The 20,679-nt window shown below is 31.1% G+C and overlaps 1 protein-coding gene across 1 annotated transcript; it reads left to right on the plus strand.

The window, feature by feature from the left end:
* Positions 1 to 336: 336 nt before the first annotated feature.
* On the plus strand, positions 337 to 20,464 carry LOC129981601 (uncharacterized). The gene is made up of 4 exons (XM_056092509.1): positions 337 to 425; positions 12,416 to 12,513; positions 15,177 to 15,222; positions 19,164 to 20,464. The coding sequence occupies exons 3-4, from the start codon at positions 15,207 to 15,209 to the stop codon at positions 19,523 to 19,525; spliced, it is 378 nt and encodes a 125-aa protein (XP_055948484.1). The 5' UTR covers positions 337 to 425; positions 12,416 to 12,513; positions 15,177 to 15,206; the 3' UTR covers positions 19,526 to 20,464.
* The last annotated feature ends 215 nt before the right edge of the window (positions 20,465 to 20,679 follow it).

A 20,679-nucleotide genomic window follows, 5' to 3' on the forward strand; every position in this document is an offset into this window, starting at 1 on the left:
TAAATATATAAACAACAGCAAAACACATATTTTCTATCACCTTTTCCCATTTCTGTTGTCTAAACAGTGACAGATTAGTTTTTCTCTAAAAATTACACGTATTCCTTGATAAAAACAGTATTGCAACACCATGCAGTTTTGTCCAAATTCAATACGGATATCAATGTCCAAATTCTGTTCTGATTCATTATCTCTCCCCTTCCAACACCTCCGTAAAAACTGCTTAGTAAGCATCGCGCCAATTCAGGAACCTGTTTTTGCGCTGACTGAACATTTCAACTATCTCGAAAGTGAAGTTTTGCAATGATAGGTGGCGCTTCTGATGTTTCAGTCGGCATGAGACGCCGTGTTCCAAAAGCTTCGTGGTTTTTCTGCTGTTGATATTGTTGTTTTGTTTCACGCTGGCATATCATCTTATGCTCGAGGTTTGTAGTGTCTTTTTAGTTTTCTCATAATGTTTTCTTGTAGTTTGTATTAAGAATAAGGAATATAATTTTGCACAAATTTATCATGAGATTACTTATGTTATGATGCAATAACAACGAAATATTTAAAGGCATGTTTGTAATTTGTAACTATTTATATTTTTTCCTCCATATTAATAACAACAAAATGAAAAGAAAGGAGCCATATGTATGTGATTTGGAAATTTTATTGAGTTTTACTCAACTTCTGGATGTTTCATATTAAAAATTGTACGGATTTTAATTAAAAAGTGGCGAGTTCATGATTGTTATTGTGACTTACTTTTTGTGTCCATGACTGTTATGACAAGTGTGTTCCTGATTGTTATGGTTGCTTACTTTTTTGGTTTAATAACATTGTATACGATGTTTGTAAAGTTAGAATGTGATAAATAAAGAAAAAATTAATAAAAAAATATTTAGTAAAAGCTTACTTTTCCTAAAATTTCAAAAATTCTAATCCATGGCAAACATATATGTGTCAAAACTGTTTTGTTTACTGTCTTTATAATTATACAGACAAATTCTCGGCAAATGAGATTTCATCGGAAAGATTGGCTTGATTCACATTACTTTGAAGAGAAAAATTTTTTATGTTAATATTTTGTTTTTTTAAAATATTAAAGAAACATCCTAAAAAAACAACAAAACTAATCGATCCTTTTTCAAATATAATTAAAAAGATCTTAAGGATGTATCAGTTCATAAATTGTGAAGAAATTGTAATTTTTGTTTTTTATCTCTTATAAACATTCACAGTATACTGTTTATTTATTTTAGATTGTGTTTATTTGAAATATTTCATGCTTCATTTCATTCCATTATTCATTCATTTTATTTGTTACAATTCATTTGCAAAATATTTCGCATGTAATTACATGCAGCTTTAATATTTTTTAATCATTTTGTTTTAGCCGTAACAAATATTATTAATATTATTTTTCGAACAGAAAATTTTTAATGCTGTTGCCTTAACCGAATCTTTAAAATATTTTTTTTTAAATTTTTTTTTAAATTAATGGTTTGTTTATAATTCGGCTGGCTATTTTGTGCTCATTCAGCTCTTCGCTATTTTATTTATTACTTTCACCACACAGATGTGATAGAAAATCCGTCTGAAGGATTATTTTTGTTATTGTTATTCTCAATGTTATTCTTTGACTAGGTCTCTTTCAATTGATGTTTTACTTATTTTAATTTTTAATCATCTATGTATATGTTTCTATGCTTTAATGGGCGCTTGTATTCTTTTTTTTTTTTCTTTTTTCTTTTTTTTTTCTTTCAACAGACAAATATTTTAAATGTCACTTTTAAAAACTTGTGAAACTTTTAAAAGCTTCAATTTTATTTTTAGTAGATATTGCAAATCAGATAAATCTGAATCCCAGTTAGCAGAGTTATAATTACAATAATCATGATAACAAGTAAATAAATAAAACAAATGAATATACATGGCAGTAACAACAGGGGAAAATTTGTTTTTGTTTTTTTGGAGAATATATCCAATTGAAAACGACGATTTCAAGCAAAGGCGGCGGCAGAGATTTGCTGACGGAGAGGCAGGACAAATCCGGCAGGGGGTCAAGCACAATATCTCTAATTTGGCTTCAAAATAACTCATAATAATTAATTTTATATTTAATTAAAGAAAATAAAGAATTATTTAGCTTCTTTTTTTATCCAGATACTGACCCATTCTTTCATTGTTAAAAATTTGCAAAGATATTTGTAAAAAAAAATGTTGTTCTCAGTTTCTTTTACTGACTGTCAAAATATCGCTAATATTTGAGCATATTTTTTATGAGACTCTTGAGATTTAATTGCATTAAGATCTAATTTTAGAAAAAAAATATGGTTATATTTTATTCTAGGTTGTAGTATATAGATAGGAACAAAGATTGCGAAAGAATAGCATTCTATGTTCCTGCAAACACATACATAAGAACATGCATTTTTTCATTCTAAATAAACAAATGTATGTTCTTATCTTGGAATCTATATAAAATGCATGTTGTTTTGTAAAAGAAACTTTTTCAGAAATCCAAAATAATAATTAATAAATGTTCGCTGTTTTACCCAAAACATGGATTTTTCAGCGCAGTTCCCTACTTAAAATGTTTGTTAAATAAGGATTGCGACAACAAGCAGAGGCGTTTCGAATCTGAGGAGAATAAGTGTGCGTACTCAACAAAAATTGACTATAGTTCGGACACGAACAATATAGAATGCGGAAAAGATATAGTGATGTTGTTTCTTAAGAAGCCTGAAGAAAATATTTTCTAAATTTATGTATAAACTTACTATTTCATGTAAGATATGAAAAACATTCTTATGAAATTTTTATGACTGTTTAGACGTTAAACGTTTAAACGTGTATTTATTTTTCAATATATATTTAGGCTTAAAAAACAAACGCATTTTATTAAAAAACAATTAGATCTTGAATATTAACTCCTCTATCTTCATTTTTAGGCACGCGTTCTTTTGATTAAGTACTTTTTCAATTCGAAGTTATTGCAAACTAACATTCCACCCAAAAACGTGAGTTTTATCCCCTCAGTTGCATGCATTGGTTTTTATTAACCCCTTTGTATACAATGGCGAATCTGACTCGCTTATGGAATTATTGAATTTTAAATTTTAAATCTGAAATTAAGTGAAAGCATTAAGCAATTTGAAATGCAAAAATCACTTGAAAATGCGCCATTACCTCAAATGCCCTTATATTATTCTAAGGATTAAAATAACAATAATTGTCCCAAATAAGATCTGTCGTCTAATTAGGAAGTTAAGTAAATCCGTATGTCAAGCGGTTAATGTGTTATTTATGAATATTCTAAAAATAACTATGTTACAGCTCACGCCGATAGATGGCGTATCTGTCGAGTACAAAGTTCCTGTTAATTCTTTTTTTGTATGAGAACGTAGAGTGTGTGTTAGAAGGATTCTGTGAACTAGACGTGGCACCAATGGTGAAAGGTGTCCTAATCTGTAATAGTCTACATGAAGTGGCACAAAAAATGTGTCCGAAAATAAAATGGTGTTCACCAGAAAGAAATGAGTAATTATCTGAGGAGAATTACAAACTATTTTAATCATCTTTTCACCAAGGCATCTTTATTCAAAGTCTATTAAAAATTTAGAAGCATCTGAAATTATATAGTTTTTGTCGCGAATAGTAATTGAAAGAAATATATATATATATATATATATATATATATATATATATATATATATATATATATATATATATATATATATAAACGATACGTTCCCCGATTACATAGTCATAATATTGAATGGAGAGTTTGAAGATAGGTAGTAATTTATTTATTTAACAAATTGAATGCATACTTGGGTAAACTCTTTTAGTGTAGCTAAAAAGCTGTCATACCACAAATATTTATTTATTTTTGTCGTCAACTGTAGTAGGTAATATTTCTTTAGTGTAATAATTGTAGGCTGATAAATTAGATTGCAAAAGAAAACAGATGTTTTGCTGTTAAATAAATTTAATTTACAATTATACAATTTACTTACTTTATTCGGTGATTTATAATGAATTCACATAATATGGATTCAGCAAAATAATTCTTTTTAGCATGCATTTTCACAAGAGTGTCAAAAGAAAAGAGCGTTTTATTCAATTTAGTTTAACCAAGCAGCTTTTAGTCAGACCATTCTCATAGTGAAATGAATAAAATAAATTTACCAGTTCGTTACTGCGGAAGTAACAATGATATAAATAAGATGACGATTAATTTTAGAACTTGAATTTGAATGATGAATTATAGAAAACTATCGTCTTATTCATGAATAATATAAAGGCATCAATTTCTCTAAATAATTCCACTAAAGGTAATCGAAGTGATGAAATTTTTTTTTTTCAATAATCTATGATAAAATCTTATTCGTAGGACAAATATTAGTCAGAAAAAATGGGACGTCTTCATTTGCCAGCTCAATGATTATTCTACTAAATTTAGTATAAATTAAATGCTGACTGAACATTATGACATTTAAATAAAATGACTGCGAATTTGGACTCGTCGACAAAAATTCGCATTAAATTCTTAGTCGACCAATCAAATTTTTTTGACAAAATGGGATATATCATATGTCTTATTCACATGTCGTCTTGTCGGTTATATTGCCAAAAGTAGTGCAAATTAAAAGCTTCATGAACGACATTTGAATCAAATGTCTGAAAATCAGTGGATAGAATTTTCGACATTCATCACATGCAGTTCATAGTCGATCGCCCAAAAATTGTCGGCACAATGCGATATCTTATTCACTTGTCAGATATATTCCAAATCTAATGTAAAATATAAGCTAAATAAACGACATTTTAATCAAATGTCTGAAAATCTGCAGATTTAACGGCTTCGGCATTCACCGCATTGAGTTCATAGTCGGCCGACCAAAAATTGCCAGCAAAATGAGAATATCACCTTGTTGATATCTTATTCACTTGTTACCTTGTCGGTTATATTGCCAAAAGTAGTACAAATTATAAGCTGAATGAACGACATTTGAATCAGATGTCTGAAAATCTGCGAATTTAACATCTTCGACATCCATTGCATTCAGTTCTTAATTCGGTCTATCAAAAATTATCTGCAAAATACGGTATATTATTGGCCTACCGCCCTATTGATTATTTTACAGAATAGAGTCAAAATACTTTAACCGTTACTTGGGATACTTCGACTGTTTACAGCATAGGTTCCCAAAGTGGTCCAGGTGGACCCCCAGGGGTCCATAAGTGACCACACGGGGGTCCATGTAGACCTGAAAAGAAAACAAGGGTTCACAAGTTGTAAGTGGGGGTCCACGAAAAATTTTCTGGTTTTAATAATAATAAAAAAAAAAAAAAATGCTGGCTTGGATTTACCTATCAACGTAGGCAGGTAGCATCATTCACTAGGTAGGTACTCAAAAATATTCGAGACTCAGTTCAAGCACAAAATTGAATAGAACAATAGATAATAGTACAACTGTACACCACATGTCGAGACTTGCAAAGTGTCGCCCGTGCGCCCGCTCGTCCGGGATGTTTGTTTAGACCTGGAAAGGGATGAAATGCGACTTGCGCTGTGCTTGCAATCTACATTAGTATAAATACGAATGCCAAGAACATCACAGAACGGGGAGATTTGAGATTACTTCTTACAAAACTGAAGCCAAATATTGATAATTTGCTGTAAATTCATCAAGTACATCCGTCTCATTAAAAGTATGACTATTTTTTATTGTTGATTTACATTCCAGAGTTCATTGTTGAATTTTTTCAATTGTTGATTGTTTGTAATAATAAATGTTTATAATTTTGTATAACCACAAGTATTATTTTAATGAATAGGACACAAGAAAATGTGCTACTTTTTTTTTCCTTCTTAACACCCCCAATTTAGGGTGATATTTTTTAGGAGTTTTGGGAATACAGTAGAAATGTAGCAGCAGGGAGTCTACCAAAAATAGTAAAACTTTGAAAGTGGTCCACGAAAAAAAAAGTTTGGGAACCTCTGGTTTACAGTATATTAACTAAAGTGAATTTTAAATAATCATATTCGATAATGTGCAACTCCCTACAACCATCCTGAAATGATGAACACTTTTGCCGACGAAACTCTCAATCTCTCGCCGACGGGGGAGGGGGGGGGGCAAGAGGCTGCCGACAGGGGGGCAATTGCCTCCCTGCTACCGCCGCCTCTGATTTCAAGACTTATTTTTCTACATAAAAAAGCTGATTTGAGGTATGTCCCTCCTCCCTTTTTTATCGTCGAACGCCCAGACAATTTAAAATATCGTGGTCAAATATGAAATAGTGATGTATGAGAACAAGTGGCCGATGACATTATAAAAAATTATTTTAAAAATCGAATTATTTTTTCATTATTCAATGTTAAATAAATAAATAAAGCATTTTTTAATTATTTTTTACACATTTTTCACATATGCTTTCATTGCAGAACGATAGCTGTTATGATTTGGAACTCTACTTTTGTTTTGGAATAAGTTTATTTTTGCACAACACAAGACAGAGAATTTCATGAGGTTATTTACATGATGATGATAGAAACTTATCAGAGTGTTTACAGATGAAGTAGTCTGAAAATAATAAAATGATCCGTACATCAAAGAGATGAAATAACGTAACGTAAAAATTCTTTCCTTAAAGCAAACACAATATATTCTACTTAAATCAGAAAACTGGATTGCCGGATTCCAAGCTGGAATAAGATGCAACGCAAACTCTAAAATGAAAATAAACTTACTCTTATGACCTGGAATTTCTCTTTCTATTAAGTGTCCTCGTATAATTACTTAATTTTTACTAATTTTTAAAACTGGGAAAAATATATTTTTTTCACCAAACATCTGCAAGATTTTAATCTCATTTGTTATTCATATCCCGAAAGTCATAATTTAATTTTCATAGATATTATTGAAGCACAATATGATATGTTTGTATTCAGTATTTTAATGCATTAGTTTTTGCATAAATTGGAATTTTTTTATATTTTGTGTTGAAGACTATATTTCTGGCAACATTTTCTGTTTATTTCTGAATATTTTTAGGCCAATATTTTTAATCAAAACAAATAATCACTGTATTTATTGATCTCTTACCATCTTTTCCCATACCTCCTAATATTAGGTAAAATGGAATTTAGAATTAGAATTATATCTTCAAGTGGTTATTTTTAGACCTGAATAGATTGCAAAGAAAGAACTAAAATATCTTAAATGGATGAAGAAAATAGAATAAATTGTAAAGATACTGAAAAAAAAAGGCACCGTATTAGCGCGAAATATTGTATGATATCTGCATGATGTCGTTCGATATTTTGAATACCGAACAGTATTATAAAGATATTGTATCAATGCTATTGGATATTTGTTTTTTTAATAAGGCAGACCAAAGGCTTCAAGAAACTGACCAAAAGAGACAAGTCAAACTGCAAATTAATGCTAAGAGGAGCTTAGTAGTAAAACGGCGATAAACTGCAGAAGGACGAGAACGGCAACTTGAGGTGAATACTAAATGGGAAAGATGGCAATCGAAGAGCAATAGAGAAAATCTTTTTTTTTTAATATTATGCAGTGGAGCATGAACACTTTTAATTGTGCTTAAAAATCTGAAAGTATTATGGATAAAGAACCGATGCTTAATATTTGTTTAATCTTCAGTGCAGAAAAAATGGTCTAGAGCATCACCTAGCTTTTATTGAATAACGAGGAAGAAAACGGCTTCTATTTCCATAATTCCCTGGAAACCTGAATTCAACAATAAAATATTCCAGCACCCGCTTTCACATTTCCATCTCCCACGATAAAAACACAAACTGCTGTCCCTTAAACATATATTTCTTAATATATAATTTTCTATTTTAAATAAATATTAATATTTTTCTATTTTAAATAAAAGTAAGATAGATCTAAATAAATAAATATATGTAGTAAGGGGCGTGTAACGTAACATAAAGTAGATAATCAAGAAAGGCAAAGTTGTAAAAATTAAGAAATGCCTGTACCTAACCATAAACTGTTAACTACAGCATTTTTTTTAATTTTTAATGCTGTTAAATAGAAGTGTATGATTGCACAATCAGACAAGAATACCAGCAACTACAGTAAAATCCCTCACTTCTATAACTTCTTTTCTTACGTTTAGTTCGGCAAACATTTACATTTTTTTTAAAAAGTTCATTTGATCAGCAATTTTAGGCCCAATCGCTAATATGGTGAAATCATTTTCTGAGGTTTCTAGGCCCCAAAATCAAAAATATCGTAATGTAAAAGAAAATTCACTCTTACCTGCCTTTCCGGGAACTTTTAAATCAGAAGAACCGAAGTATTCCAATATGAATTAATTCACATAAACATCGAAATCATTAATCCAAACATTCCCTTTTTTTGTCATCATTTTTATTTGGACACAGGTACAGATTTACATTATTTACAAATTTTTACATAAGATGAAACATACGTCAAAATACGAACAATTTACAAATATTTACATAAGTCAGAACTTAGTTTTTAGTTTTTGAAAAAGTCCTTAATAGATGACTGCCTCTGCAACGCCTTGCTTTACACATTTAATTTACGATAAAAGAAAATTAGGCCGGATAATACGGAAGCCAGATAGTCGCGGACCGACAAAAAATTGTATTCACACAAAATGTTGCTCAGATTTTCTGTTCTCCCGTAAAACTTTAGGTACTATATTTTTTATTTATTTATTAAACATACCACTCTTTTACGGTTGTTTTCGTTAGAATGAAGGAAGTAGACGTTTTTAGTTCTGAGACAACAGCAGTATAAATACGAATTGTAAATTTTTAGTGAAAGAAAAAAAAATCGATAAATATATAATGATATTTTAAACTCTAATTTCAATTTAATTAATTTCCAAAGTTTTATCTTAATTTAGCCCATAGTAACTTCATTCTAAAATATTATCTTATTTCGTGATCCAATTCTACTTTCTCTACTTAATTAATTCAAGAGAGCTTTGTAAAATTGCTGAATCGGCTAAAAGCCTAACTTTCCCACACTCCGCGTGTAGGGCTAGAAGAATGTCCAATAAGCACATTCTTTTTTAAAAGATCAACGTGTTTCCCCTTCCTCGTCGACGCGTGTAGCAAAAATCCCTATCGAAATCTTAATAATATATTAGCACTGTAAAGAAATATTTTCCCTATCAAAATCGCAGGTAATATAAGACAAGGGATAAAATGTTCAAGAGCTTTTTCCTCATATCTTTCTGTGTTGTGTGTGTTGCTCATCGCCCCTGCTTGTAAATAATGCGTGCTTTTCCAAGATGAAATAAAACATCATGAAATAGAAAGTCTCATCACTGTCTTCGAAATTGAATTCTGCTTCACATAAAATAATGCTTCTATATATATATATATATATATATATATATATATATATATATATATATATATATATATATATATATATATATATATATATATATATTGTTACGAATCTGTAATGCTGCTTCCCATCATAGTTGGTTCCACCATCGGAAAGAATGTTTTACAGTCATCTGTATTGGACGGAGTCCGTGTGTCGCGTCGGGGGTCCCGGACTTTGGTGCCAAAATAGATTATACCCGAAACATCGAGAATTTTCTCGAACCGACCTGTAGGAACCGAGATACGCCTCGAACGTTCCTGATTGGTTGAGAGGCTTCTAGCCCCGCCCCCTGAGACCTATAAAAGGTGGCGACCGCGGCTGCCAGGGTCGTCGTAGTCGGAACCGACGGTTAAGAACTGGCCTTCCAGAGATAAGCGGAGCAGCGACGGAGTGAAACTAGTGCTGAATTAAGCTGTGTGCTACTGTCTGCAGTAGAGTCTGTTGTATGCTACTGTTTTGTATGCTGCACGTCTCGGCTGAAGATAATCGTCTTCTGTGCTGTATATATAGTTGTGGTCTTTGTGCTGTCCTGTGTGTCTTCGTGTAAATAAACATCGTTGTTTTATTTTCTACTGCCGCCTGCTGATTGAGTGTTCTCCACACCATATAACTCCCACTATCCAAACGAACCCGGAAATTTCATAACAATATATATATATATATATATATATATATATATATATATATATATATATATATATATATATATATATATGAATTTTGATTAATTGGCCATTTTATGAATATTGTTTCTACACTTACAGCCAAAATGCCGCCCTCGAATTTCGGTGCTCCAGATAAAATACCGGGTCATCATATTTCAAGCCCTGGATATTGTAATTTCTTGATCAGGTCTTGATAAGAGAGTAGCGTAAACAAACAATTCTTTTATTTACAGCCTTATATATGGGCAAAAAACAACTTGTTCTCATCTAGGTTAATATCATTTACAAAAATCGAATATTAGTTCAATCAGAAAATAGTTCCTCGATTAAATCGGAGAATAAGTCATAACAACAACAACAACAACAAAAAAAAAAAAAAAACGCTGACAAAAATCTCGAAGCTGACACAGAAGCTCGAATCACGCGCAGCTTCTCAAAAAACCGGGAACGACTTCTCCGGATACCGATATCCCTCCGAATTCCAATCCGATGCCTTTCTTTCCTCTCCTCTCCTCTTGGAAAAAAACACATTTTATTTCCATCAGATATATGCATCTGGTTTTTCATTGGTGAACTTGAGTTCCCTATCACCCAATAACTGCTCAGCAATGGTCTCCACTCCATCGTGGGAATGTCTGTTAAGGATCTATCTTTGTAGCTGACCCCTCTCGAACACATGTTAATTATAATCAATTCACAGCTAACACCGGCTGAAGTGCATCTGGTTTTGACACTTAATGACAAGGGTTGCTGGTGATTTCTCGTTTCTTGATGAAATGCGGAACCTCTTCATAAGGGGAAACAGTTTAGCGCCTGGTTGTTTTGATGTTCTTCTCCTTTGAAGACGCGATGGATCTATTTGAAACGAAGGGGCACACATCTGTATTCCCATACATGAATTGCAACAAATGACTTCTGGGGGTCCGTATGCTCTTAACAAGGTGTGGGAAAAAGGGTGGCGTTACTACAGTTCGTAATGCCTATTACCATGTGAGGAAGAAGGGAAAACGTTATAGTATTCAAAGCAGACTTGTGTTTGTTGGAGAAAGTTAGTGAGACAAAATAAAATTAAAAAAAAACATATGAAAAGAATCTGGATCCCTAGCAATTGGATTTAGAGGCGTATTTGTGGTAATTGGTGCCCAGGTCAAATACCAAAACAGTGCCCCCTCCGCTTTTTTTTTTTTTTTTTTTTTTTAATATTTTCCCTCTAACAAAAGTTACTTCAGGGGAGGAAGAGTTGAAGTGAAATCTAAATAATTATTTTTGAAATATCTTTGAACTAATATGGCCTAGCAATACATCTTAATCATTCAAATAAATTAATGAAATCTTTTATAAAAATTATGTAATATAGTAATTATTTACAAAAATATAGTTAAAATATGGAGATATATATTGGAACTTTCGACATAATTGAATATATCAAGATATTAAACTGAAAGAAAAGAATCTTCATTTTTATTACCAAGAAGTTTTATTGTAATTCAATTGATTAAGAAACTATTTTTTTTTTCTTCTTAAATGCAACAAATTTATTTCACAATTTTGTGCCCCCTGGTAATAGCGCCCATGGCACCTGCCATACCTGCCTGTCCTAGTTGCGCCACTCTCTTGGATCACTCACCCACATTTCAGTATGTAACGCTCTCTAATAATGCCAACGCACCAACCAAGCGCCAAACCCTTCAAAGTGTAATACTTTCTAATAATGCCAGTGCGCCAACCTCCTCGTCAATCCAAAGTACGGCAGTACAATGCTAGCTGCAAGACTGAGCATGTAAACCTACCGACCTCGAGAATTAATTATGTTAAGCTGTAAATTTAAACACTGGCTAAATCTAGAATTATTGTTGTTGTATAATTGTAAGTGTAATGTATTGTATAATTGGTTGTCTATTAAATTCTTTAAAATTGTTAGAGCCCGTTTTCATGCATTGCTCTTACAAGTATACACTTCTATCCTGTAAAAAATAGTTGAACTAATTTAAGAAATATTCATTAGAAAATATTTTTTTCTCTCTCTCTCTCTTTTAGGTTTGTTGATGAATGTGAAATTATTCTTGCTTATGTAAAAAGTAAAATTTTTGAAAAATTGTATTTCTTTATAAACTTTAAAAATGGATAGAATAGATAATTTCTACTCTATCGTGATTGATATTCACGATAGATCTACGATTCACGATAATCTCTAATTTGATAAGTAAACGTAAAGGTTGTTTGTAAGATCAAACGCAATCTGAAGAAATTATGGCTTTTTAGAACTGTGCAAATCCTGAATCACAATCACATCTTGTAAAGTAGATGACTGATACGAGGCATCTAATTGCTATTTATCGTTTTTTGTTTCAGATTATAATATCAAGCCATGGAGTAATCGAAAAAAAAGCCTGAAAATATTGATTTTGACGCTATAAGAATAAAAGCTGAGATTATAAGACTGACTGAAGGTAAGAAAAATTTAATAGTCATGTAAAATGTTTATTGTTAAATTTGCACCATTCATTCGATATTTGGTGGTTTTTTAGAAGTACTATGATGAAATTCTACTATGATGTCCAATACTATATAAGCAAAAGTATTTTCTGAAAGACAGTCCTGCATAGTAAAAACAATAAGGTAGTAAAGATGATCGCATGAATTAATAGAAGGAAAAAAAGAATGTCAGATATCAGAAAAAACGGAAATCGACCTGCCCGATTTATGATAAAAAAACGAAGAATGATTAAAACTATTTATGGCAAGACATTTTCAAAATTAACCTTAAAGAATTTATCAAAGATAACAAATTTCATTTTAAAAATGTGGAATTTATCTTTCAACATTTTAGACTCAGAGTTGAGATAAGATGCTTTCCTTCCTCATCGCGTGTGGAATCAGAACAGAACGGGGCCGCACAAACAACAGTATTTTAAAAAGCGCCAGAAGGTGTGATCTAAGATACAGGGCCATTTGTATCATGAATCACTTTATTTGTAATAATAATTATTTTTAATTAAATTTCCTTTTCTCACTCTTTATAAATTGAGAACTAAAGTTAAAAGAATGTTACATAAATCAAGATATCTATAATTTCAAAAAAAATTAATTTTTAATTGTATAATATAAAAAAGAATCCAAAATGTTACTGTCACTCCTTGAAATAATTGCGTTTTACTGAAAATTAAATTCGAAACAAATTAAATCTATGAATATACAAGATGAGCTACGATTTTCCATTTCGGTTTCGTAATTTTGGTATATTCCGGGGATAATTTTAAGATGCATCTTTTTCGGAAAATAAGACACATTTAATTTTTCTTGTTTTATTGCTCATTATGCCAGTTTTACACTAGACCAGTTATAAGACGGCCATTAGGCAGCGCATGCGTAGAAAGGCTGAAAAATGCTGTTCGGTCCATGACAAATTATTGTCTCGACAGGACAACATAATGCCGCTGTATTGTATCACTTATCATGGATTAATCCCGAGATTTTTTGCTTTTTGTTTTTTCTGATGCGAGGTTGTGATTTTTTTTTCATTTTATTTTCCATTTCTTTTCTATAATTTTCCAAATTTAGGTAGGTTGACATTTTATTTTACCATGTTTTTTTTGTGTAAATGTCCATTATTTTAATACGACCCACAGTGAATAAGAAAAATCCAGGAACACCAAAACGGTTATTTATAGCCAAGCATAGAATACTTGAATCTATCTTATGAAATTGTGGCAAACATAAATCAGTCCCTTTCTGCGCATGTGCTGGCGCAGAGTTTGGCGCGAATAAGTTGATCACTTACTATAGATTAATTTCGACATTTTTTGCACTTTGTTCTTTCTGATGCGAATTTTTTAAAAAAAATTTTATTTGCCATTTTTTTTTCTGTAGTTTTCCCAATTTAGGTATGCTGACCTTTTTTTATTTTATTTTATCATGTTTTTTTGTGTAAATATCCATTATTTTAACACGATATGCAGTGAAAAAGAAAAATTTCAGGGACGCCAAAACAGCAATTTACAGTCAAGAATGGAATGCCTGAATCTATCTTATGAGATTGTGGAAAAGTCCTTTCTGCGCATGCGCTGCCGTCGTATGGCCGAGTGTAACCCCGACATTATTACGAATTCTAGTTGAAAATCTTCTCATTATTATTTGAATAAAAACTACCTGCTATGATATTTCTTTTTAGGAATGTATGTATTCTGTTGCAGTTGCTTACTTTTTTTTTTTTTTTTGCATTTTTTTTTTTTCACAGCATTATTTCAAAAGTGTATTTAACAGAAAAGCTTATAGTATGAATTCTAAATTTGCTTTTATTTCTATAATTATTATAATTTTCCTTTCAATGTGCAACAAGTTTGAACTTTTTCGATGTTTGTGTAATGTCCAGTCGCTTATATATTTAGAATACATGATTGTTAAAATTTCTATTCCCTAATTTAAGAAAAGCGTACATACCAAGGTTTTGTATAAAAGAAATTATTTTATTTCTTTCACTTAAAATGTTAGAAATCAAATTTTGCCATTTTAAGCGCCAAACGCAATTTTTAAAAATATGTCTTACAATAAATTAGTAATTGGAAATAAAATTTCCAATACAATTAAAGAATAAATTAATCTGCATTTCAATTAATTTTTATATTTATTTGATGTAAAAAATATGTTATACATTAATTTCCAGAAACTTTATTATAGTTAAGCATAATTTCGTCCAAAAAAAAAAAAAAAAGAAAGAAAGAAAGAAAGAAAGAAAAAAAACTTCTTGTCTGTTTTAAAATAATTTCAAAACGAAATGAATCTGATTTTATTAGCTAAGCAATCAGGAAGATTTGCTCTTTTTTCTTTAAGGAAATATGTTAATAACCTATACATTCATCATATTTTTTTAAATGGTATTACTTTTTGCAATTTTTAAATTCATTAATTATACTACATTTAAATCATTTAGACTCTCCATTTTTAATATAAGATGAAAATAAGTGCATAATGTAAAAATACATGATATAATATGATACTATAATAGATATAATAAAAATACATGATAAAGATGTAAATGTAAAAATACATGATACCAAAATATCAAATGAATAGCATGTACTAAAATCATACATTTTTTTTCCTTGTTTAACAGATATATAACAAGAATTAATATTTGGGCAACATGATGATTGATTGGTGTAAGTATCTTTTAAATATTTAATTGGATGTCAATATTTTATTAAAGATTATTCTTTGCAAAGAAAATGCTTTAAATAGTTTGCTTTAATCTTGCATATCATTATGTAATGGTGAGAAGGAACCGATAAAACTGTGGATAAAAACTTTGCGAGTAATAAATGCACTTTTAAAAAGCATTTGCGTTAACTTAAATACAAAATGTATACCATATATATTTCTGTTAACCTGATTCTGGTCTTAATGTATATAAATGGAAACTTATTTTTTAAAATATTAAGTATCAGATAAAGCGGAAGATGTTAATTAACCCTAGGCTTTCTTATATGACTCATTCTTTATCCTTGTCATATGTGTTGATTTTCTGGCATCATCATCAACAAAATGCATTTCCAAAAAATTCTGTTTGTTGTTATTTCTTATGGCACTTGCCATGGACAAGCCCGCTGTTCGAAGACAGCCGATTTAAGCCTGAGGGGTAGCGCCTCTTGTTTCTATAGTAGCGATATCTAGGGCCAAGAGAACGACTTAGCTACACACACGTCACAACCCTTTTTACGGGGCGGACTTCATTCACTCATCCACAGATCGTAATTTAGACCTGAATCAGAAAACGATCACCCCTGCTCCAGTACCTCCAGTGGTATTACTCTCGACATGGAGGACTTTGTGACCACGACAGATTTATACACGCATCAGCCACCATGCACGCGGGGAATCTTCGGCGGCGGGGTTCGAACTCGCGACCTAAGGGACGCGAATTCAACGCTCTACCAACCAGGATATCCCGGCCTAAAGCTCTGTTTGGAGTCTTGTTGGAGAAATGAATAAACATTTTTTAATTATCATTCTACTCTTTTTGTATTGACTTTGACAGGTGTTTTCCCAAACTTAAAATTATTTGAATTATAAATTGACAATTTATATATATATATATATATATATATATATATATATATATATATATATATATATATATATATATATATATATATATATATATATATATATATATATATATATATACTAGCCGCCTTTGGCGACCAGCCGGTTCGCCAATCTTAATGTTCGTTAAAATTTTAATAATTAAATATTTTATGCAATTCCTACTTTAATAGCTTCTTTATCAAAATATTTTAAAACTTCAAATTTTGATTGTCATATAATTCTCTCATAATATTATAAACGCCTTCAGTCATAACGTAATATGTATCTCTCTAATTTTCTGTTAGTCCCCGTAGAATTTATATTATAAATTAAAGTGGAAAGGATTAATATGCAATTAATATAATAATATTTTTTACTGAAACAATGTATTTTTTTGTAATATGATTACTGAAAACAGTCACTGAGCGTTTAAACTTTATGGGCAGTAAAGAATATCTTTCCAAATTTATGTAATATTTCAAGAATTTGTCAACAAAATATTCTCAGATTCATTATGACCAGAACGATTCATTAACAATGTTTAATTTTAAATGCATCAAACACTAAGAAAATAAAACGAATCGTTTAAAATAATCGGTTGAAAACAGGTTAAAAAAAACTAAAAAAACGATGTACTTAAAACTATAAGCGTATACAAAAAATATATAACTAACATAAATACAATTTAATTACAAAAACATGCAACTAACCAAAAATAATTTAAATCATCAGTTATAATGGTTGTCATGTCAACAATCAGAACACAATGCGCATGCTTGAATTTTCAACGCTTTACGGTAACGCAAATGCGTGAGTTTTTCTACGCCAGTTGGGGTAACGGTATGCAGATTAGAAATTTTTAATTTGCTTTATTCTGTTTTATTTTAATTCAAGAGTACTTAAGAATGAATCTGAAAGATCGATTAATTAACAATATTTAATTTTAAATGCATCAAACATTAAGAAAATAAATAGAATCGTTTCAAATAATCAGCCGAAAAATCTTAAGCCTAGCCTCATGACTGTTGGGAGAAAAAACTGTAGCCGTACTCATTTGGCGGTGGGAAAATGAAGATTTTTTGGCGGTAAAGTTAGTTTTTAATTAATAATTAAAATTCTAATTAAAAATTGAAAAAAAGGGCTATCCCATCTTTTAAGTTAGATCAAACTGCACACGGTGTGCAAATTTGATTAAAATCGGTTAAGTAGTTTAGGAGTCCATCGCGGACAAACAACGTGACACGTAATTTATATATATATATATATATATATATATATATATAATGATCTTTTAAACTCTTAATTTAATCCAAATTAATTTCCAAAACTTTACCTTAATTTAGCCTTTCCTAACTTCATTCTAAAATATTCTCTTATTTCGTGATCCAATTCCACTTTCGGTTTAATTAACCCCTTTGTAAAAATAATGCGCCATCAGTACTACGTATCAAGAGAAAGTGATACTTCATTTGATACTTTTGCCCTTGCCAAATTTCATCGTATGTATTCCAACCGCGCGTGGCCGGAAATCCTGTTATATAAGGCGTCATCATCTGTTCGTTCCTTTTTCGTTCTTCTTACTGCTGCTTTCTTCCACGCTGCGTTTTCTTGTATATAATCGTGCCTGCCACTCGGAATAGAATAAAAAGATAATTAAAAATACCAAGTCTCTTCACTGTTTCGAACCTGCATTCTACTTCAATCAAAAAATGTTACATATTATTTAGCCGACAGGATTCGAAATTCATTACGTACGTACGTATGTACATACATACATACGTATGTATGTATGTGTGTGTGTGTGTGTAATGATATTTTAAACTCTTAATTTCAATTTAATTCATTTCCAAGCTTTTATCTTAATTTAGCCCATAGTAAGTTCATTCCCTTATTTCGTGATCCAATTCCACTTTCTCTACTTAATTAATTCAGAAGCTTTATAAAATTGCTGAATCGGCTAAACGCCGACACTTTCACACGCTCGGTGTGAAGGGGTAAAAAATGCCATTCCATGGCTTCTGTCCGGAAAAAAATTAAATGTCCAGTAAGCACATTCTTTTTTAAAAGATCCCTGTGTTTCTCTTACATGTGATTGACATGCGTCAGAAATCCCTATCAGAATTTTAATAATATATTAGCACTATGAAGAAATATTTTCCCTATCAAAATCTCAGGTTATATAAGACGAGGGATAATTTATCTCTCTCTCTTCTTCCCAACTTCTGCTTTGTGCTGCGCTGTGGCGGACATTGCCTTGTCCGTGCCTTTTTGTAAATAATTATGCTTTCCCGTTGGATATTAAAATTAATTTTAAAAGATAAAATATATCTTCAATGTCTTCAAACCTGCTTCACATAAAAATTGCTTACACACACACACACACACACACACACACACACACACACACACACACACACACACACACACACACACACACACACACACACACACACACACACACACACACACACACACACATATATATATATATCATATATATATATATATATAGTATTTCCATTTAAGTTTACATTCAGGAAAAATAATCGTCAAGATTGCAAATTCTAACGTTCTGCATTTTCTGAAATTGCGAATTTTAGAATTGTTCTTAAATCTAGAATTATTATTCTTTATAGTCAGAATAGCCATTCCATGGCTTCTGTTCGGAAAAAAATTAAAGAAAATTATTGCTTCTTTTAACGTAGAAGTAATAACATTCTTTACTAAACTTTTCTTGTTTCATTGAGTTCGCCACTATCATTACACTTTCTTCAAAATGATTATTTTTAAAATCATTTAGTTTAAAATTCTTACTAGCTTAAGTAGGAAATTCTAACGCTTAATAATTTCTACAGTTCTGTGGTTTGTAATAGAAATCATCTTCTTAAAGTCAAAACACCCATTCTTTCGGTCATATTCAGGGAATAGCTATAATTGAAAACTATTATTACTTCTACTTCATTCAAAAAATTTCTTTCAAACTGTTATTCTAAAAACCGCTTTTCTTGTTCTTCAGTGCTGATTGGATACGGCGTGCTTGGTGGAATTGCAGCCATCATACTGCCCAAGTGCATCTTGTGCTGCATCGGCTTCACATGCTGCGGCGTCAGGAAACATTCTGCTGCTTCGTTTTCACACAGCAGTATTGGCGACGTTGAGAGGGGAAGTTGTTTCGCCATGTGCCAAAGTGTAGGAGCTTCCGGCTTCCCGTGCTGCATCAACTTCATGCTTTTCGTTCTGGGATTTACCACGACAGTCTTCTTGATCTATATGGAATCTTCTGGTGGCTTCAGTCCTGATTCTGGAAATTTCACTACAGATGGAAACGTTACAATGATGTATTCAACACATCTACTTCAAACTACTCCTCTTGCGTGAATGGTTTGGTGAATACTATGCATGATGAACATGAAGTGTAGAATTCAACATGAATGCTGTTCAGTATTCTCCGTGACTATTCATTTGATGTGTTTTGCTGCTGAAGTGTTTTGTTATATTCAGTGTTTTTTCTGTCTCTACTAGACTACCAGCTAATGGGACTCACTCACTACAACTCACTTGTTATTTGAGATTAGTCAGTTACATTTTTTTTTTCGTATTTTCGAATAACGTGATAGACGTGCGAATGTTATGCTGTTCATGATGAGCATGAAGAGTTGAACTCAGCATGAATCCTGTTCAATATCTTCCATAGTTATTCATTTGGTGTATTTTGATACTGAAGTGTTTTGTAATTTATATTCAGTGCTTATCTGTCTCTAACAGAATACCGACTAATTGGAATTACCTGTTATATGAGATTAGTCAGTTGCAAACATTTTTTTTTTTTTTCATATTTTCGTATAACATAGTAAACGTGCGAGTAGCATAGTATCACTTTAAAAGTGAAGATATAATTTGTCGCTGCATGTTATTTGCAGAAGCCACCGATTACTTTTTCTAAATGGAATCAATTTTTGTTGCTGCGTGACACCCGCCGAGTAATTCATTTCGAGATCCCATTTGCCTCTATATGAATCCGCTGTAACCTGTCGTACTTAAAAGTCAGATTTTTTAAAAAATTAATTATTAATTTATGATAGAATGTTAATATGATTTGTTGTGGCATAAAATAACAAAAATCACTTTATAAAGTTGTTCTATATAAAATATTTATCGAGTGCAAGAGATATTCATTGTATACTAATTTTCTGCAAAATTTTAAATGACCCGTTTGATTGTCCTGAAATGCAAAGCTGTTTTCGCTTTTCTATTCCGGGTAAAACTTGGAGAGGCATAAGATGATTTCGGAATATATTTGCTAAATCTGAAAAATTTTCAGGTGCTTATTCTTTATAAATTTTTTAATAAATATTCGTATTATCTTGATGTTTCTTCTCTCTCTCACTCACTCTCTCTCTCTCTATATATATATATATATATATATATATATATCGATAGATAAATAGATAGATAGAGAGAGAGAGAGATCTTGTGGCACTCAAATAAATAAAAAGATGATAGGAAGACCAAGAGTTGCAGACTTGAGATGA

Source organism: Argiope bruennichi, chromosome 8 (assembly GCF_947563725.1).
Source record: "Argiope bruennichi chromosome 8, qqArgBrue1.1, whole genome shotgun sequence".
NCBI lineage: Eukaryota > Metazoa > Arthropoda > Arachnida > Araneae > Araneidae > Argiope > Argiope bruennichi.